Below are 23817 nucleotides of genomic sequence, written 5' to 3' on the forward strand. Positions count from 1 at the left end.
TTTTGGGCTGGATACAACTTTTTTTGTTCTAACCCATTATGCGGCACTCTGTTTATCGTCATAGAAACGCAAATCAGCAATATAAAACACATATCATATGATTCCTCAATTTTCCTTACAGACGAAAGATATGCTAAAAGAGTTTCGACCCTTTCTATTTTACTAGTTCCAGTCCATTAGGTATATGATTATTTCTCACAAGTTTGAATATTTTTATGCAATACACCTGTCTAATTATTATATAAAATATAAAAACCAACAACAATTTGTCCATTATCATTCATAATGAACCTAACCTGATTTTGACATTCAATTATTTAAAGTATTATGTAACAAAATTATATTCATTATAGCTTAATATGAAATTGATATTGATTATTAAAATTATTGTTACTTTAGTAAACTGTAGTTGTGAAAAACAAAGCCATTACATCATACGGGAGAAACATTTTATACATTATAATGTTTTTTACATGCACATGATTTTTTTTTTTATTGCCAATTTAACAATCTAAGCAATAAATTAATAATACCAACTATAAAATACCTAATACCTTTGACATAATATTGAATTTCCAGATTGAAGTTTTTTCATTAATATGTTCGCAAATATCGCAAATGTATATTTATTCTATGAGACCTACTAGTTACAAAGTTCATATTCTTATTAATAAGGTATGTTAATATAATATATCAAAATACAATATAAGCACATTTTCATTTGATATGCTAATTTAGGTTGACAAATTACGACCATGAATTATTATGATATCGACCGTTGCTCATTTAAAATCATTATTTTAAGATAAAATTGTAAAGAATATTATTTATTAAAATAGCCAATAGGTAGATAATAGGTATATGTAACAAACATTACGCCTATATAATCAATAATTGTTTTCCTTAAAAATATCAAATATGGGTTTAGTGCGCAAAATTAATGATAACAAATACAACGGAATGTGAAGTAGTAGTGAGAACACTTGAACAAATCGCGTATGCTCTGTAGTCATTAGATGGTGTGAAGTCGTACGTCTGACGCATAATCGCATAAACACATACAATTTGATCAAGTGTGCACCCTCCGTCTTCGAACTACAAAATAATGAACTGATTTATATTCCTTGATAAATGTCGGTAATTTATAATATTGTGTATATGGAATACATTTATTTTAGTTGTACAAAAATGAAAATAATAATTCAATATGAAACGGGACAGCTCTATAGTAATACATGTCAATAGTTAACAATGAAGAAATAAGAAAAATAAAATATAAAAATCTCATGTGCAAGTCTGTTTTAAAATTTTTTACGCCAAATGACCGTGTATTTGTACGATGTCCGATGAATCAGTAGAATTTTAGATAACATGAAACACATGATCGATAAATCCATTGAACCAATTAATGTACATTCGGATAACCCTTATAGACATGGAAATTTCTCAACTGATTGGCACCAAATTTGGCACACGTATTTCTTGAGACTCGGGGAGTATTAATAGCTTCGTTTTTCAACCCATATAGGTTTCCATAGGGTGACTCATGTCTCACACGTCAGTCATGCATTTTGTTTTTGATCAACCACAAAAAAACAAACATTTTAACATGGATATGATTATGGGCTGGCTAAAACTTATTTCTCTAACCAATTTTCGAGAGGCCGATTTTTGTAACGACTTTTTTATTGCCATAGAAACGCAAATCGAAATCCACAATAAGAATGAAAAATTTAAATTCCTAACAAAATGTATCATTCTGCCATATAGTTTTCCTCTGCATTATAACCAAAGGTTATCATTAGGGAAATAACTTGGGTATCTGTATGATTATATTTTATGGTATAATAATATTTATTTTAAAACAGATTTTGTTTTTCGTTTTTCTTCACGGAAATACCACTATTCAATTTATAGGTTAAGGGTTATTGAGGACATACAGGCAATAGAACTTTTGTTACAACCGAGGTTCAAGTTATAAGTTTGACCAATTTCAACCGTGGAAATGCCAGGAATATGAACCCCATATTATTATAATGTAATATTTTTTTAAATGGAAAAAAGTTTCCCCAGAGGCGGTGGCCTATGTATGCATAAAACTATAATTTAACAAACAAACATTTGAAGGAAAAGCACACAAACATAAATTACAAAATGAAATACTTATACAGTACAGTAAAAACCAAATAATACAAAAAAAAAATAATACATTTAAAGGTATACATATTGTATACTTTTTTAAATGCATTAATTTATAAATGTATTTGTTATAAACTGTACCATATTACTATACCTTTGACACACCACTTATAATTTAAGTGAGTTTTTTTTTTAAAACTAAATTATGTTATTTTAAAATAAAATAAATTCATACCTTTATTTGAATTGTTTCAAAAGGATCATCTAGTAGGTGTGTAAACGTTTCGTCCCAAGTTGGATTCAGACTTTTATACACAGTTTTTGATTTGTAAATCTGTCTTCCACCTATCTTAAATTTCACATAGGGATCACTGAGACCTGAAATTTTGACAAACTTTAGCACTCAACAAACATTGATATTATTATTAAAAAATTGACTTTTGTTAATTACCATTTTTATCTCGAGCAATGAGATCTTTTCCTTTTTTCAAATGTATTTTGAGTTGAAAAAAGTCATATTTTCTGAGCAAAGCTTCATTTTGAATTGGATTTTGGCCTTCCTAGAAAGTAAAAGTTCATTAGCAGAATTTAATTTTAAAGCCTTTAAAAAAAAAATATTTTGAATTATATTAATTTGTTTTAAAATGTAAATTATAAACCAAGTTATGTTAAGATTATTACATAATACTGCTTAAATGCATGAGATCGGTATTTGTCTTGAGTAAATATCTTAAATAATAAAGGATGGTTCTATTACAGAACGTTAGTTGTTTTTAGAAATTATCTCTATATATTTTAATGGATGCATACCTATCTACCACATTACATCAAAGTAACATAATATTACAAAGAATGGTAGGAATTTAAATTAATATTTACTGGTGTAGCCAAATCTATTTGTTGTTCAGATCTTATTGAATTTTGTCTCCGGAGCCGAATTTGATGGTCGCGTGAAACAACTTTCTGGAACCAATTCTGAGTCAATCCAAATTCTAAAATACATTAACAAAATATTTATATAAAAACAGTGTAAATATTTAATGTTATATGTAGTTTTATTTTATTAGATTTTCAAATATTTTTCTTCAATGAGAGGAAAGAGGTTTTTTTAACTACTTTATTTTTATTTCTTACATTCTAAAAAAAAAACAATCTCATTTGATATGAAACTTTCGACACTCGATAAAATTTAAATATATTATGATCTTTAAATAAATGTAAGTAAAATGTATAACTTAAGATTTAATATCAGTAAAACTCTTATTTTGACTTTAACATTTGAAACTATTAGACACAATTAATCAAAAAATAAAAAAAGTTTTAAGATTTTAGCAATTTAAGACCGTTTTGATGTAGAATTTTTTTTTAAATTTAATTTATAATTGTTTCATATAACATAAACAAATTTTCATCTAATGGTTTTTTAAGAAAAAATAGCTATTATATTTTACATTTATTTAATACCCTACCACTAGTAATTGAATTTTGAGTATTTTTTGAGTCTGAAGACTTAGTTTGTTGTAAAGTATCTGGACGGACTAGTCTAGAAAGTATAGGAGATTCAGAGGGTGACTCGTCAGTGTCAGAGCCTCGTGCTTTATTTCTCCCTTTGGCCCATTTCTCCTGAAAATAGCATTATAATGATTAAATTAGTGTAAATGTACATGTATATGTATACATTTAAATAAGTTTGAGTTCGAACAAAAATATAGGTAGCGTATAAACTAGTATATTTTTTTAAAATAAAATATACATTTTTGTTTACCTCAGTTGGAAACCACCGATTCTAATAACACATACAATTAAAAAAAAAAATAAATCATTAATTTAAATTGATATTATTACATCAATATATTACTTAAATTATTTAAATAATAATAAAGTGTAGGCATATAACATAAAATTTAAACAAAATTTAATAAAATAAGATTTTCTAAACCTATGGATATATGAATATTATGTTATGGGTGTAATGTCTAGATAGGACTTGTAACATGGATCACTAACTTTATAATTTCAATACATATGTTTATATATATATATTTGTCGAATAAAAAACTTATCTATACAAGTAGACTTTAAAATGTATTGTACTAATTTATATAGTTTAAATATATACCACCATAAATGCATGAGCGTTAGTTATGAGGAGTGGAGTAGCTAGAAGCTAGGTTGACCCATATATTATTTTATGTAGGTACTTAACAATGTTTTATTTAAAATAGCTATGAGTATGTTTCAGATTATGATTAATAAACATGAATAAAAAACAAATGCCTGATAACATAATATTATGTTACCAATATAATATTATCTTGTATAAAAATCCCCTTTTATGTGAATGTAGTGGATTATTTTCCTTAAATTGCTAAGCAACTATATAAAATACATTCTTTGTTGTGTACCTAGTTTCAAAGGATTTGTAGAATTCTAGTATAATTTATTATTGTTAGAGCGAATTCCAATTACCGATGAGATAACACAATTCGTGTCAAGATATACACAAGCAATATATTAACAGCTAGTGTGGCAGTATGTAGGGGTACATATTGTTTATTTGTGCACAAATGCATAATAATAAATAAGTATTAGAACAACGAATTTTTAAACTTGTAATTAATTTGACAATTAAACATTTTAATGAAAAGTTTAAAGCAATATATTGTTTTAAATTATTTTTTTTTTAATTTTATTTCATAGCAATTTTTATGGAAGTCTTGTACAATTAAATAAAAGTTATAAGTATGAAAAGACAATTTGAAAACAAAATAATAAAAATATAATATTAATTCTATGCCCGTATAATTTTGTAATATGCTTATTGATGGTATTAATATATTTTGCAATATATCTACATTACGATATGTAACTGCAAATTACTACGACGTGTTATGAACTCAGCTCGTATAGGTAGGACAGGTAGGTAATAATAATTGTATTATTGATTTTAAATACCTAGCAATAATAAAAAAAATAAGCATTTATATTTTATGATCGTAGAAATGGTTGTTTGAACTTTTTTGTCACTGGAGTACTTAGTAATGGAGTTTGAATTTTTTTACATCACACTTATCATCACAAGGGCCTTACACGTAACTTGTAAGATTTTAGGTATATGAGATTATATTACATATATTATGTGTAATGTTTAATTTCTTAAAGTTTATTATCATCGAGCGACAATGCATTACTTATATCATTTGCTTTCAAATTCCACACGCAAAGCAAGTTAGGTTACAGTCGTTCATATTCCCTTTTTTGTTTTGTCGATTTTGGTACTTTTTAAAAAAAAAATCTACATAGCCCGATTGAAAACAATTATTATAAGTTATAACTTATAAGTTCAGTTCAAATGTTTATATCGCGTAGGTATAGTACCTAATACTTCACGTTACATATTATTATTATGAATATTTCTATATCCGATTACCAATACGTCGGCTATATATGATTCGACGTGTGACTTTCGTGTGAGATTACCTTCAAGGAATTGAAGAAGGAATGGGTCTTTTGCACCACGTTGATGCTCTGTATAGTGGACTGGGCGGTGGCGGTGGCGCAGGAAGACGAATTGATTGCGGACGGACAGCACCCTTGACCGGCGCCCGGCGTGCTCGGCGACGACGATGATGCGAAACTGTCCATGGTGACATGCCGTCGTTCCGCGGCCGCAAATTTCTTGCACAAATAATCCAAATCCTCGGGATAGCTGAGGTCGAAGTCAGACTTTGATAACGGCCGACGTCGGACCAAGTCACCTGTTCCCGTTTCATCGTTGCACGGCACTGACGATCGGTGGTGATCGTGTTCCCTCGACGTTCTCGTATAGAATTTCACGTGGCATACGTTTTCGGCTATATATATATAAAAAAAACAAAACAAACAAGACGATGGTGCTATGAGTATAAAATAAAATATTTCTCGTAGATATGATTTCATCGTATATGGGTTCGCCCATATATACCCCCATTTTTTGTTAGAGCTCATATTATTATTATCCTATAAAAGCTTTTTTATATTAAATGTTAATAATTTTTAAAAGGGCTAAAAAAAGCATTTGAAATATTTTTGATGTGAACGTTTGGTATTGTGTACACATATACGCGTATATGACAAAGGCCGAAGGGCATTGTAACGACTTTTGTCCAACCCGGGAAATATAGTTAATAGCGAGGGAAGAAATAACACGCAATATGCCCTGTTGCTCATTGAAATCCCACGGGGACACCCATCCGGGATATAGCAAAGTCTTATTTCGATTGTTGACATTCAGTCTGATAAGAAATTCTGCCGTAGCGTGACATAGAAAATATATTAACAGAATGTCTTTTTAGGTCATATAAATGATGATAGTAGGTGTTTCCGACTTACCTATTATCATCATTGTCGAATACTATCGGTTTAAATATGTACTGACAATAAAATACGATTTATATGGATTATTTATCAGAAATTAAAATATTCTATTCGATTTTTTTTTGTTTTGATCATATTAAGTTACTGAATCGCCAGAGTTTTTTTTATTAAAAATAAACAAAACATTGGGTGTAAAATGTTGTTTTAAACTTCTGATCTAATTAACTATCCACTATTTTTTTTGTTATGCATCTATATGCAGCTATACCTATTTTTTCTTTTAAAAGAATTTAAATATATAAACGCTATTTAATTAGTAATACAATACATTTACAAACGTAATCCAACTCTAATACTAGTTAAGCTGCATCGAAAGCTATACCATCGAAAATACTTATTATGTCTAAAAATGTATCAGAACGTTATAGTTATCCAAATTAATTTTAATATGGCTTTATATTTATGATTATTTGTTTATAGTCTTACATTATTTAAACAAAACCAGCTTAAAATTGGAAAGCGCTCATTATAAATATTAATTACATCACGTAAAGTGTATTTTACATTCACGTACAGTAAGAAATTTATAATTATAAAAAATAATAATAATATTATATAAGATCACCTATTTTTTTCAACCCGATAGAAACCCAGGTAGATGTTAATCTAAATTCGTAAACTTCCTATCTTATAGTATGTATTATGATTTTATGCTTGTACGATTATTTTCCGAATACTTATGTCTTTAACACTCCTATCGACCACTTTATAATATTTAACATACAGTTAAATTTCAATTAGAAACTCACAGTATTTAGTGGTTTATGTTACTATATCATATTATTATATCCCATTGTCGTTTAAATCATACTCTCGAATTACAGTAATATTGAGCGTACCTTTGTATTAAACAAAACAATGCAAAGTCAAGTGCAGTGCGAGTTCAAAGTTCAAAATGCTTGAAATACCTTGTACATTTTCTCATCCGTATAAAATATCGAGAATTTGTAAAACAAGTAATAATCCTATTGAAAAACAAATTGCATCGAATGCATGCGTGTTTCATGATTTTAGAGAAAGTGCCTACATCGGTACAGGCGGTACAGCACATTATTATCATCAGAAAAATAAACAATAATATAAGTTTTCAATAACTATTGTACTTAATATGCAAGCTAGCTCACGGCCTAGGTATACACACACGTATACACTCGTTTAATGTAACAACCAATATTAATTATTTTACGTACTTATATAGATTTTTCACTGAGTACCGCATAAACATACTTTTCAGTTTTTTTTTTGCAATGTAATTTCTTACATTTTATAGTAAAGAGTTATAGCCAACTATATATAGGTATATGTAAACATACACAGTATATAATATTTAAAATTCATATATTTTGTTATAGCTCGATTAAACAACAAAAGCTGAATAACTGACAAAGTTTTTATCAGGTCAATCGCTATTGCCTATCATAACCTCGCTGTCAACGCCACATATTCTTATCGATATATTTTACTATTATAGATTCAGAGTTTGAAGAAAGCAATGATATAATATCATCAAATTTAAAAATGATTGCGGGTTTGTAGTTGTATGGCACGGCTTGATTAATACCAATCATAGCCTTAAGCACAAATTTTTTTACAATTTAAATATTTTTCTTTTATAATAAATGTATTAGGACACTTGGGCAATGTTTTAAGAGGATATCAGAGCACTGTTTGTTTTCTCTATCTGATGCATCGTGAAAAACTAATTCAAAAATAATTTATTTTTATTTTCAGTGATCTTAGAGTAAAATCACACATTCCAAAATGTCATAAAGAATAAATGTTTTTGGGGTATCGATTCGTCTAAATATTGTCTCAATAAATTAAATATCCAATTGCATTTGTAAATTATTTTATTTTTTAAAGCCGACTACCTATAAAATCAAATAATATTTGAAGTGAATGTGTCTTATTTATACCTCGCAAGTAGGTCTGAGAGAAAAAACAATAATATAATTGCGTTAAATAATCTTAAATTAATATGATATTGTATGGCTATATCATATTACGTAGTGTCACATAATTATTCATCAAACATGTCTAATAATCTGCGTGCACCAATATGTGTTCTGTAACTGGTGAATACTTATATTAATAGGTCTCTATACATCTTATACAGGTATACATTATACAAAAAATTTGTCTATAGTGTTTTAATGCTTTTGTTTTTCTATTTTTTTTTTTTTTTATTATTATTTATTATATTCATAAAATGTTTCAGCACACATGGTGCTATTACAAGTAATTATTTTTTAACAATTTATTTTTATAAAGAAACCTATTAGTAAAAATATGTATAATATGGCTTGTGAAAAGTTCAATGTCATACTTGAATGTATGCTATTATAATCACCAAACTTTATGAGTGTGGAATTTTAAACATTTTTAGAATTTATTTTAAAACACATAATGTAATTAATGATTACAATATTATATATTTCACCAATTTATATAGAAAGACTGAAGGATTTTTATTTAAAATGTATGAAATCATAATGTAACTAAATTATTAGGATGTACAATAACTTTGCCACAAATCTCAATCCAAAAACCTCAACAACCACCATCATCCCACTCCGCTCCACAATTAATCCTGAACACTATTATTAACAACTGACTACTGAGAACCAGAAAATGCTACGTTTGAAGTAAATTCAACAGAGGGTCACTAATCGTTCAAACCAAATTTGACTCCTATAAAAAATAGTGAAATCTCACAATTTGGATTCCTTGATGAATTTAAATTTATTTTAAATCCCTTTACATCCCACCTATAATCACTGTCGTCCTCTCGAATCTCACAAAAACCTGCACATTGCAAAATTCGTTTTACGAATGTTGGGTGGTTACAATAACCAAGTCATCCATCTTTATAATAATAACTAATTGAATTGGATTTAAATACAATGTTGACCAGAATATGTAATAAAAACACAAAAATTTACCTCATTAGTATTCACGAATTATATTGAAATACATAGTTGGTTAGAATAAATTAATACGAGTAGTCAGTTAAAATAATTATATTTATTCATTTTCTAAATAAACATACCTAAGTAATTGGAATTTTTCGAGAGTTATAATTCACATATCTGTACGATAGTTATTAATTGCATGAAGTTTGAACAATTATAGTGTACAACAATTTATATTGATTACCATACATGTTTATTAAATAATAGATAGCTGAATTTACATCAATAAAATTCTCAAGTATTTATTTAAATTGATTTACCCTTAATAACAGTAAAATACTTATTTATTATGTTTATTAAAAATAGTAAAAAGAAGAAACGAGCGCATGAAACAAGACGCACACTAATATTAAACATAAACTAAAAATTAAATATAAAAACTGACCTTTTTAAAAGTCTACCTTTGTACAATTTCCTATCTAAAAAGTTGCTATGTTAGCTGTTATTTTAAGCTTTTAATATGAGTTAAAATTGTATTAATTTCATTTAAATTTTTGTTTTTGAAAAATGGATACAGAGATTCATTAGGGTGCTGTGTATGAGAAATAATCAGGGTATAAATGTGACAATAGTTTATCATCATTAAGTGTGCGTACACGTTCGGGACCCACCATATGATACATCTTTTAGTATTATCTTAATACCTACCACGGTAGCTAGATTATAAAACTTAATCTACTACAGTATCAACTATAATATTAAAAACTTGGAAGATTAACTATTTTATTATTTTAAGCTGTAATATTATGTTCATTAAGTTGAATTGTATAATATTACTACCTATAGCATAATACAATTTTTGATAAATTCAAATATCTCTGATCTGCACCGTTATAATATTAATTTTATTATTATTATTATTATTTTTTTATGAACTAACTATATCGTTTTAGTAATATCATATCAATTATTAACTTAAAGAGTTAATTTTTTAACTTTGAATCTTAGAAGAAATATTATTAAACGATTTGTAGCAAAATGTTACCATAAAATGATGCATCACTACGGGTCCCGAATGTAAACACATATACAAATTATGATAAATTGATAAACTTGTCACACTAACACACTGTATATTGTGTATAGACGACCTTCTACTGCTTCCACTACTCCAAAAATAACAGTTTTAAATAAAATAATACAATTTTAAAAGCTTCAAATAACAATTATTTAAATAAAATATTCAATTTCTCTAATTATATATAAACCTACATGTAGATATCACCAAACGATTTGGCGGAATCAAAATTTTCATCAGCTTTATCAAATTAGTTACAAATTTGTACTAAAACTGAGCCACATATCAAATTCATATTAGAATAATGCACTTTACTTTAAACAGGTAATCATTTTTACCTATTGCCGAAACTTATTTAGTTATAAATTTAATAAAAATACGTCAATTTAGATTAGGTAACCTTGAACATTATAATACGAGATTATACCGAGTATATATAAACCTTATAACATGAGAGAACTTCTTCTTTTTTTATCCTGTATATATTTAATGCATACTATAAAAAGTAACAGTAAAATTAACGTTACGTATAAAATAAGAAATTAAAAAAACTAACCGATAAACAACGAAGAAAATACGGGTTTATCATTGTGTAAAATAGTCGTAATTAATGATTGTCGACAAAAATTTTTATTCGCCATTGTTGTCGTTATTTTATTGATAATTTCGCCTGAGATTCCTACGCAATTTCGTAAGCCGACTATAATACGTTTTATTAGAAAATCTTACGTCTCTACGTTCGGTAGCGATAGGTTAGAGTTAGACAATCAGTATTTTTAGTTATTTACAAACTGATAATTTTAAATATTCAAAAGAGCCTATTTCCCAAAAGCTCGATTTGAAAAGCTCATACGAATTAAATACAAATGTCAAATTCTCGGCGGATTTTAGATAACGAATTATAATTAATTTAAATGTAATAATTATTGTAGTACCTACCTACAAGTACATTTTTCTTCATTTCCAGTCATAAGTTTACTAACATAATAATTTTCAAGAATTTTTAGAATTTTAAAAATTTGGTTAGGGCTTGAGACAAAAAGTTTCAAGTTTGGTTCAATTCGAATTCATTAAATTAAAAAAACAATTCGATTAGTTTTCAAAAATTAGAGCTCGTAATATCATAAAGTAATTTATTATATATTATTTTTTTTTTGCGACTTTGTAAAATTTAAGCGAGGGGAGGGTAGATGTTTTGACTGTAGAATGCCAGACAGAGGAGAGGTGACGATCGAACATCATTTCAAATTTCAGGTGTCATAAACTACCAGACAAGTACCTATTATTCAGATAAGACAAGTAAATGAACGATGGTTCGTATAACAAAATGCAACGATGTAATTTTTTTCACGAGCTATACACTGCAGTAAAAAATTATATTTATAACATTAGCATGTATAACGTAGGTATTCAAATTCTATATAAATCTAAAAAAACCGGTTCTAAATGCGACGACTGCAATAGTGCATTGGATGAAGTACCTGTAAATACGTCGACGGTGCAGGGTAAGGTGGCAGCCAGAGTTTAAGCTGCCGCTTGGATTGACAAAGAGGTGTCGTTATAATATATTATCGGCGAACAATTTTTTTTTTTTTAATTTTAAATTTTACTGTCTACGGTGGAGTCTATACTCGTGTGGTATGCAGTCTACCGTAAAATTGCTACCAACCAAAAAGCTGTGAGCGTGTATTTATCTACAAAAAAACTGTATACTCTATCAACTGCAATTAATTATAACTTATTTAACTAAAACTAACTCTCAATGCATTGTAGTTGATCATCGCTGTCAAATATTCTAAATGTTATATTATATCTCTATACGTCTACGTCATCCCAGAAAAAGTGAGTTATAGTAGTTTTCTTAGTGGATAATGGATATTTAGCAATTATTATCACTTATCGTAATGGCCGGGTAACATGAACGTATTAATACACTATATATAGTATTGTCTGACCTTAATGTTGTTCAATGAAATGACTCAAGACTCAAGTCACAGGCACTTTTCCGTAATAAAACTAAATCAATTTATAACTTTTATAAGAATGATATGATTACGGGTACCTCCATGTCGTATTTGTCGGTAGGTAACATATTACAATTACACTAACAATAGGCACAATTCAATGCAAAAAAAACTAAGCTTATAAGCCAAGAATTTTGTTATTTTTTTTTTTTTTTGTAAGAAAAATTTTTAATACAATAACACGAACATTAATTGAGGGTGCTAATTTTCAAATTGGCGGTGATAATATACCCCAAGCCCCTCCTTATTTTAACTTATGTCACCAACACATTAGTGGTAGGTAATAGGTATTGCATCATAATATAATTATACTATACGAGTTATATCGCGATCTGTGCGTGAGATTTCCGGTTGGGTCATCATATTACAATAATCCGTGAATCGTCATAAATAACAGGATCGTATCTGTTCGGTTCCGATTAACCGCCACCGTCGGTTCGTTGCAGTTCCAGTGGGGCTCACAACACGTCTGGTGTACTACGATTTCGCACAAAACACGACGGAAGTGGCCGCAGTTTAGAGTCTGCGTACGCGAATCAACGTTAATCGTGATACGAAACCTTAGGGGTGTGATTCGCAGAGTTTCTATTTTTACTTTTTTAGTCACTTTTATGTTACAGTCGCTTACAGAATATAAAAAATCATCCCAAACAGCGAATAAGTCGATGTCGATCGTGACTATAGAAATAAATATTATGGAAATGCGAGGGACTGCGTATAATGTACAACGATAGTAATCGGTTGTTGAAATCGGTTTTAAACGATGCTGTGTCGTTGTTAAAACCAGCCGTCCTTGTGCTATGCGGTAAGTATAGGCCACAGTAATAGGTATCATGTTCCTAGGCGGTATAACATTGTGGTTCCGTTTTCCACATATTTCAAGCCACACAGTTTTGCTTTTATTTTGAATTCGTACGTTCGCTTAATATAATCAACGGCGATAATCATTCGATATCGATTTCACAATGTTTCGCGAACCCCATTGGGCTGCCTCCACATCTCTTCGACACACATGCAGTTGTCTGAAAGCGTTGCTAATCCTCGACACAATAATCACAATAATTATGATAATAATTATTATTATTTTTATTATAATAATTATTGTTATAATTATAATTTAGTCCTAGTCAAAAACAAGCGTTGAAACCGTACATTGCTAAACGATATTAAAACAACACCTCTAAGAAATGAAACTCATTAACCGTGTTATTGCCAGTGCAATCACAATAACATAATAATAATAATAATAATGATAATGATGATAATAATAATAATCACGTGTATTTACATTTCTCCCAAAATATGTGACGCAACTACGTTTGCCTTTAATCTAGTTTTTATGTAAGCGTATAATATTTAAATATAATATAGGTGCTACTGCAGTTTCGTCAGCACCGAAACTAAAAATACTTGTACACCGATTATTGTTTAGATTTTATTACTTATATGTACTTTTTTAGAGATGTGCCCAAAAAAAAGCATTTAAATGTAATCTTATTAAGTGTTTAAGGGGATTTATAAAGACTTGATAAAATGTTAGAAAAACTTAAATTTATGATATCATTATATGCCTATATTCACTGTAATAAAATTTTGTAATAACTAATCCACGTCAAATTTAATTTGAGAAATGTAAGTAGACTTATATTTAGAAGCTATGTCTTAATAACTATAGTGGTCTAATAGTTACACATTATTTTTTATCCATGGCAAAGGCTTCTACATAATTTATACGCTGGTGCCTCTGATTGTAGCACAGAATACTGATTAGCGCCGTATTGTCATGCTGTAACTAGCCTCAGATTCAGAATTTGATCATAAAAAATACAACCGATATTCCATCCCATCCATTCCTTTCTTATCTATAGAAATATAATAAATGTGAATTGAGATAAAAGTCGTGGATGCCTAGTGAGATATTTCACTGAATTATGTTAGGTATATGATAAAGGGTCACAAAAAGGTTATACTTTTTTTTTTTAATTTTAAATGTGTCATATAACTAATCAAAAATTAATGGTTGACATATTTTTTACGCTATCCGATAAAACAAATTTATTATTTTCAAATAATAATAACAATATCAAACACAACTTATCGCTTATACCAAATATAATACTAAATTTTTCTTAATATTATTACTTGCATATTTTGTATGAATAACATAATTCGTCATACAGAATAATACGAAATTATATAATTATTATTTTGTACACTGACGAATTAGGTACACTAAGGGATTTATTTTTATTTTTATTTAATAATTATTTAACAATGGTACTAAGATATTGAAAAAAAAATCATATTATCAGGTATATCTAATCCTATTTATTCAAATAAAAAAGGTAAATCCAACCACATGGATGTGTTCCGTACTACTAAAATATAAGTTACCTATATGAAAAATTACAAAAACTTGACAATGGGTTTATGCTTTATACGTAAACAGTAAGAATTAAATACAATATTATATATATAATAATATGATGTATATAAGTATACCTAATATCATAATATAAAAAAATTTCTTTGATAATCCATATTATAACTAATTCAATTATGTTTATCTAATTTTACAAATATACGCTTTTTATGTTGTAATATTATATTGGTTAATTTCTCAATTTATATGTGCTCCCCTAAATTGTACTCATGGTAGCATGCCATTAATAGCTTTTAGATAAATAATAAAATAATATATTATAGCAGTTCTATATCAGTATAGGCTTGAATTATTTTTTTGAAAAAAAATTATACTTACAATATTTACTTAAGTTATTTTACACAGATTATATAAAATAAATTATTTTTTGGATTAATGATTTAAAGAACAAAATAAAACATTTTTTCAATGATATGCATTCAATATATTTTTAACAAAGCATTTTTGGAATTCAAATATACCAGAATAACTCTCAATACTTAATAACTATGTAGTATTATAATAGTTATAATTTTGTATTTTGGTTCTTACTTGTATTGCACTTACACCAATATAGTTCATATAACTCTTTTATACATTAATTATAAAATAATGCTTATTAGATTGATATCATTAAGATATTTATAATCTTTAATTTTACAAAGGTAATTATTTACAAAATAATAGTATCAACATTAGGTGCGGAACCGTTAACAAAGGATCTAAAAAAATTTTTAAAAGATATTGAAAAATCAAATGGTTCAATCCTATCGTGATTAGCTATCAATATATAAAAATTAAGAAAATATAACATTTATAAATAGACTAATTTTGATAAAATTACTGTGATTACCTTTACCCTAGCTATGTTTCTTTATTCATAGTCAGATCGATTGAAATATGATTTTTTTGTTTAAAATGTAAATAGATAAACTAGAAGAAAACTATATTTTCATTCATAATACTTTTTTAAACTTATTTATTTAGTTAAAAAAGTAAAATGTACCTATAAGCGTGTAAAACTTAATAAATGGCTATAAAATAATAAAGTGTTAGTAATTATAGGTATTGACAAGTATTTTGAGAAAACTAACTCTTGAGCAGGTAAGTAGATTATATAAGTCTTCAAATAAATATTTTAATATTATTTATAACACACTTGTTTTTTATGATAGGCATTTTGGATTTAAATAATATTCTATTATAATAATATCTATTTGACTACATTATGTAAGCACTTAAGTTTATTAATTATTAAAAACAAATTATCCAAAATGATGCATAAAAAGAATAAACTATATATTAATTGAATATAATATATGAACATTGAACATATTATAAATTTAAAATATATATTATATTTAATATTACAAAATTAAACGTAAATAAATACCAAATTAAAAAGATAATTCCATATAAAAATAAAATACAAGCACTTCGTGATTTGGAAATATAAAAACAATATAAAATTTTCAAAATCAATTCGATGTGTAGTTATTTATCTGAGATAATGTATTTTCCATTTTATTTTAAAATAATAGTTTTATAATTTTTATTTTATAGGATATATTATTTATTTGATGTATTTGTATGTTTAAATTAAAATCATACCTACAAATATTATATAAGATATTCCCTGGTTCACACTAAAAAGAGCCACGTTGATGCTTAAGTTTTTAAATACATAATGTATAAAGTTAAAAATCAGGAAATTATTAGCTTTACAACGATATAATTGTATATACTACCTAATACCTATCTATTACTATAAGGGACAACTGACACAACAACGGACTTTGTAGGCACCTCCTTCGCTATTTTGTATCTTACCTCTTGCATGTGATGTTTTGTCACCACTATTTAGGACAGTCATAATATAAATTCGAGTTAAAATAGTTTTTAGATCTAAAATTGTATTTAGTTGGTAATTTAGAGAACTTATTTTTCAATTTTAAATAATTTTATTAGCCATTCGAAAATTGATATTTAAGTATACAAGATGTTCTACTGTCAAACTCATACAAGTCATATATCAGGTATTATATTTATCACTACAACCAATTGATTTTCAAAATAATTATCTATTCTGTATTAATTCATTTTCATATGAGTTCCTAATAAGTTAAATATGTAACACACATATTTCTTTTTTAATATGTCAATGAAAATTAAACATTGCTTTCGAATTAGAATACACAAAACACCAATATTCAGTTTTAAAGATAACGCTATACCTAATTAAATTTTCAACACACGGATTCTTTATTTTGGTTGGATTTTTTTCAGATAATCGTATGAATAAATTTTGAGAAACTTAAAGAATTTAAATCATAAGTTTATTTATTTTAAAAAAATCAATGAATCGTAAAAAATGATTTATAGAATGAATAAAAAATAATAAATTTATTATTTCCTATTCTTTGTATTCTAATTAATGCGAAACAAAATTACTTCTTTGAATTTTGTTATATAACAAACTATACTAAAATGTTTAAAATAGCATCATCAACTAAAGGCTATACAGGAAATTAAAAGCTCCTAAACCAGTAGCTAAACTGCGTTTAAATCTTGTTATTATGGTTTACTAAAATACTGTAAACGTATTGTACAACAGATATTTTGACTAAAGATTTGGAAGTCAGTAAATAAATAAAAGAAATCTATTTTCATTCTATAATATTATCTTCTGGTAAATTAAAAACGGTTTTTATAATAGAAATAAAATTATAAATTTTTTCTGACTTTATATAATTCAAAATTTGATTCAGTAATTAATGTAATAATAATAAAATTTTGCAGTAGGTAACATAAATAATATGAAAAAAAAAACGATGAGGAATTATTATTTGTGATAATAATGCCAACATTACATAAATTTGGTTTTTACTATTTGGAAAAATATCTTTAAATGGTTTGTAAAGTATACTTGAATAAATAATTTTTTTTTTCTATTAAATTCACAGATACCGATAACAATAAACTACCCAACTATTAAAATTAATATTATTTTAAGTTAGTTGGGATGAAAACTTTTAATTGAGAAGGTTCGCAAAATATCTTAATTATAATAAAATGAATGGTAAATGTGTATACCTAAGTAATATTTCTCTCAAAATAACGGCAATGCCAGTTACAGTAAAATTTATAAATAAAGTCCAACTTTGGTATAAAAACTATATAAATTGAAAATATGTAAATACATTTTTTGAAATATTCTTTTTTTATATTATTAAGCTTTATAATAATTTTGTTTGATAATTTATGATATAAAAATCATTTTACTTTTTTTTTTACTAGAATATTTTATTATTATCTATTTCGTTTTTTCAGAATCTTCAAAATCATGAAATTTAAAGGAATTACTTTAAAGTAATGTGTGTTTCTTTGCTGGAAATATTTAATTTGTAAATTCGAATAGCTATCAAAAATAGATGTATAATGTATATGTTCTCTTATTTGATTGGATACAAATATGAAATAGGCCATTGAATCTATATGTCTTAGTTACAAAAAATACGAAAAAGTTAAGATTGAAATTTCTATATGCAATTCCAGTAAACCAGTTATAGTTCAACATTAACACAAAGATGTGTTTAATTGTTTTATCATTAAATATTTTTTATGGATTATAACATTAAACCAGTACTTTTTAAGTCTATTAAAAAAATCAGCTAAAAAAATTTTGTAAAATATTTCAATAATTGATTCAATATTAATATAAAAAATACACAACAAAAATCAAAATCCCTTACTTTAAAAATAATCTGCCGTTCAAGCTCACTGTTTATATTATAATATCTTACCAACAAATAGAAGTAATGTATAAAATATATGTTTTGAATTAAAGACCAACTTCATGACATAAACCTACATTTTAAAAATCATTATAATTGAAAAAATTATTATAGATATATAATCACATAGTTAGGAACTAAATACAATTTTAAGCAATAATTAATTGTTATTTCGTTGATATATTCTATAATAAGTGTTACTTAATTGATTTAGGTACTCAATAAAATTATAGTTGACAACTCAGACTATAATGTATTAACAGTAAAAATAAGTTGTGTCAGTGGAATGTAGATGTAAGTTCACGAGTACCTATGCAAAATTATTAAGGATGCAGTAAATTGTTATTGGTTTTCGAGGTTAATGTACAATAATAACTATTTTTATAAGTCTTTTTCTGGCTTTTTGGTACTTTGAAAATAATCCGAACACTCCGAATAAACCAATATTATGATGTAGAAATAAATTCGTTTCTTAAGTGGTAATTTATATTTGCGTTATAAATATTACTTTATAGTTTATAAGCATGTATATTTTCAGATTTTTATTTAAATTGAACCACAGTACTTTAAGACTTCCGACATTCATAACTCATTAGCATTATGCATATTATATGGCTTAATGTTTAATGGGGAGAAAATTTCGGCGAATTCATTCGATCAATTTATTTTTATCGTATAAAAAATGTAACGCTTCTTACGTAAAATAACGCATACACTTCATAAATAATAGAATACTTTAGATCAGGGCCGTATTTAGGGGGGAGCTACAGGGTACTGTTGCCCCGGGCGTCTGAGTAGGAGAAGGCGGCTAATTTTTTTATAATTTAAATTTGTATTTTGAATAATGATTAATGAGGTGTATTTTTTTTGTTGCCCCTTGGTGTCAAATTCCTAAATACAGCCGTGCTTTAGATATAACAAAATCTAAAAATCGGACAATGCACAGGGAAAGTTAAGCAAGATGACAAGGTATAATAATTAAGAAACAACTTAATAACTTATAATGATTCTCGATACATATATAACACGAAAAGAATAAATCTTTAATTTTCGAGCTGGTTGTTCTGATTTTGAACAGTTTCGTGAGGTCTTTATTTATTCGGTGGTGGTATAAAATATTGAAGAAGAAGAAAAAGAAAAATTAGAACCAGAGAAAAAATAAGATAACAATGGTTTATATTTTGAAGTTTTTCCGGAGTTCTAGTGAAAATTACTGGCTAAGAGCCATAAAGTCAATTATATATAGGTACACGTTATTATAGTTGCCAGAAGTATAAAAAGTAAAAAAATAACACGAATTCATAGGTACTACGACGAGATCACAGGAGCAGATTAACGATTTAGACATGTTTTTTATTTGCATAAGTTGCGAAAAAACACACTTATTTACCGTTGTTTTGCAATATTTTTGACAAGACGCCGAATTTCAAACAATATTGGAATGTAATATGAGTTAACTGACAGATATTCATGCCTCTCTTACTAGGGTCGTGTCTGTTTTAAAATGTGCTTTTTTTTTTTTTACCTATATATCGTTTAATTCATGTACAAGGTACAACTATATCTACAACTATGAATAGGGAGCAACATTAAAATATATTATTAAGGATGAGTTGACTATTTTGTTTTTTTTTTGTTTTAAAATTTTAAGCCAATAACTTCCCGAATATAAAATACGAAACAGTAACAAAATGTAATTATAGAGTGAATTTAATTTATTTGACGATGATTTATCGTAAGTGTACTCATAGACATGGAATGAAATTGTTGTGTACATTACATTTTCAAAAGAAAATCACTGCATAATTATGAAAAACATATCAAAATGTTATGGCCTCTTTGTAATTCATAAATGAAAATAACATTAAATAATTAAAAATAAAACATACTTTAATATAAACACAATTAATGTTATTTCTTTTTATCTCTGACATTTATTACCTTTATTCATTGTTTATTAAACTTGATTATTTCTTAGATTTGATTGGATAATTTATAGTGAAATTCAAATATTTAAAATTTGTGTTGTTGTAAAATCTTGAAACATTCATTGTTAAATAGTTTTGAATGTTCATATTTTACATATACCATCAAATGAGAAATATCTCAACACATGTGTTGTAAATAATATTACTTCTGTACTTTCATGAATAATTTTATATTTGTTATATTTTGTAATTTTACTTATTTTTAAACTGCACCATAAAATTTTGTTTATTTTAAATATATTAAAACACAAGATATTAATTCTGGTTCTTAATTGTTAGTTTTAAAATATTTATTTGTTGAAAATCCATATTAGTAAAACTATACCTATTTTATATATTTTTGATAAAAAGTAAAATTAAAAATGTATTGCTCTTTTACAATGTTTTATTTATCTTTGTTCTCCCTTATTTTACGAGTACTCAGTTAATTTTATGTGAGCTGTACCTAGTACTATATTTTGATTGGAAATATTGCTTAGTTGGTATTTTATTCAGGTAATTTATTGAACTTGTTATTAGTTTCCTGAATCGTAAGTAAGTAAAAACAACCAAAAATTTCATAAAACCTGGATGACACTTTCAAATAACATACTCAATATTAGTTTACTAGATTTAATTGTAAACAATGTACCAATTTTACGTAATCAAAATAGGTACGTATTTATTTATTAAAATAGAAACGATTAATTAATATTTATTTAAAGCTCAGTCATATTCAGTATCAATTGTGTTTAAAATGGCTTGCCACGGTTATTGCGTAATAACCGCTCACGACAGTTTGAGATCGAATCTATTTTAAAATATTTTATTGCATTAAATCAGTTCAGTCATAACATTATAAAAAGTTTGACAGCACCTTTACGAACTCGGAAAAACAATAAATATGTAAACGATTTAAAGAAAGTAAGTTGTTAAAATAAGGCAAGCATTTTAAACGTTTGAAAATTCGAAATAATATAGAGCGTGTGTTATAAGTAATTAGTAATTACTAATTAGTTCATGATTGAAAAAACTTTAAAAGTTATAATAAAAAGAAAATTATATTTATATTCCCTATTCGAATATTTATTTTTCAATTTTTAATAAAATGTTTTTTTAACTTATACTAATCTTAGATGGATACATAATTACTTTTACAAAGTTTATGTTGGTTCCGTACTAATTTATAATACTTACAATTCAAATTGTATACGAATGTTTACAATAAATTATATAATGTATACGCGTTGTATACGTATTTCAGGTTACTTTTGTGAGGAACATTTTATAGTTTGGTGGTATGATGGAGTTTAACAGGTAGATGAAATTCTGTTTCCATCTTCTACGGAAAATAGAACCACCCTAGCCAAATATTTTCAACTAATTGTAACGTAGGAATACTCGTAGAATGAGACAGAACAAATTATGACAACACTAATAGTCGTTGATGTGTGGATAAATCAGTTAATGATAACGAAATATATTTAGATATATAACATAACGAAAAAATAACCAACCCATTACCTAAATTTAAATTTTTGTTACCCTGCTCCATAGAAAATCACGAGATTATGGTAAAAAAGTGGAACTTTCCTTTCTAGCATAATAATGAAACGAATTCAAAAAAATGATGTGATGTTTTTCGCATCACAACACTAAAACTGAAATTCAACACCAAAGGAAGACAAAAAATTATTTTATTTATCATCGAAGATTGTGTACATTATAAATAATTTATTAAACATTAAAAAAAAAAATAATAATCTCAATATCAATAAAATCCAAAATAAGCTCTATACTACTTATCACCTTCGTCCTATCGCCATATATGGACTCGAATCATTATTGACAACAAAAGATGACGAAGAAATTGAGGTTCGAAAGAAAGATTCTGAGAAGAAGTTATTTATATACCCATAAGAAACTCAGATGATGAGATGGAATATGAGTGGAGGAAAAACTTAGTCATTGGAAGTCTATTCAATAGACCATTCAAAGTTTACTAATATTTAAGAGAATATAGTGAAGCATACATGCGTGGCGGGAAAATTTGGTCAACAACATTTTAATCGATAAATACCATCTTGAAAGATATGACAAGAAAGATCGCGACAATGTTAAATGCAAACCGTGTAAAGCACGATCAAATAAAAATAAATGAAAGAGCAAGAATAAAAGATGCAGATGACAGAGATTTATTGGAAGCTTCGAAACGCCTTCTGCAAGGCATATAAAGTGGAAAAATAAGAATAAAGAAGAGTTCTTTTGTTTTTTATTATTAAAATATTAGGTACACCGTGGCAGAAATAAACGGCCGACAGAGATATCATCAGAAAAAAATGTACTGTGACACCTTAAAATTAAAATAAGTACCTAGATTACATATTTTGTATTTTATATTTGTTGGTATATTATATTGGATAATTAGATACAATTGGATAGATTGATTGTATAGGAGTATAAAGGGTCTGGCCCGAGGATTACTTGTTCTTTTATTTAATATGTATAGTTATTATAACAACTATAATTTTATATTTCACACACATTCATTTTACTATTTTAGAATATATATTTAGGTATAGACTTTAGGGAGATAAAAAAACTAAGAATCAGAATGTATTGTAAAAAACACATTTCCAGATGAACGAATTGTGTACCTTTATTCTTTAATATTATGTAAATTATTTAATACAAGAAATATTTTTCAGAAATCGTTAGTCGGCAAATGTAAAATAACTTTGTATTTTTAAATGCTTACAAAGTTTTAAAACTAAACTGAAACCCCTGGCTAATGAAAATCTCTTTAATTACACCTTTCGTACATACACCTATTCTTGTAAACGATTTTGACAGGAAATAATATTTTATTATTAAATTTCAGTATATTTTCATTTTTATAAGATGTCAGTATTAAGTTATATTATGAATTGGTTAATTTGGTAATCAAAACACATGACTATTCTCAGACTCGAATAAGATAAATTGCTACCTATGCTATCAGATGGTGTAATAAGTTATTTTAAATATAAAAATAAGTGAAAGTTATTAGTATTTCCTTAATTAAT

At 26.6% G+C, this 23817-nt stretch overlaps 1 protein-coding gene across 4 annotated transcripts in view; it reads right to left on the reverse strand.

Moving 5' to 3' along the window:
* The window catches only part of Mctp (multiple C2 domain and transmembrane region protein), a 67520-nt gene that overhangs the window by 25875 nt on the left and 17828 nt on the right, over window positions 1–23817 (reverse strand). For 3 of the 4 annotated variants that reach the window (XM_089221245.1, XM_089221244.1, XM_089221247.1), the window contains 6 exons: window positions 5620–5993; window positions 3905–3925; window positions 3609–3762; window positions 3019–3131; window positions 2591–2699; window positions 2375–2517 (listed from right to left, as the gene is read on the reverse strand). In XM_089221245.1, coding sequence (XP_089077371.1) covers window positions 2375–2517; window positions 2591–2699; window positions 3019–3131; window positions 3609–3762; window positions 3905–3925; window positions 5620–5993 — 914 coding nt within the window. The remainder of the gene's footprint in view (window positions 1–2374; window positions 2518–2590; window positions 2700–3018; window positions 3132–3608; window positions 3763–3904; window positions 3926–5619; window positions 5994–23817) is intronic. The other variant, XM_089221246.1, reaches the window with a different exon arrangement.

The sequence above is a fragment of the Diuraphis noxia genome, unplaced genomic scaffold (genome assembly GCF_037042655.1).
Source record: "Diuraphis noxia isolate RWA-SAM2 unplaced genomic scaffold, SU_Dnox_SAM2 contig0002, whole genome shotgun sequence".
NCBI lineage: Eukaryota > Metazoa > Arthropoda > Insecta > Hemiptera > Aphididae > Diuraphis > Diuraphis noxia.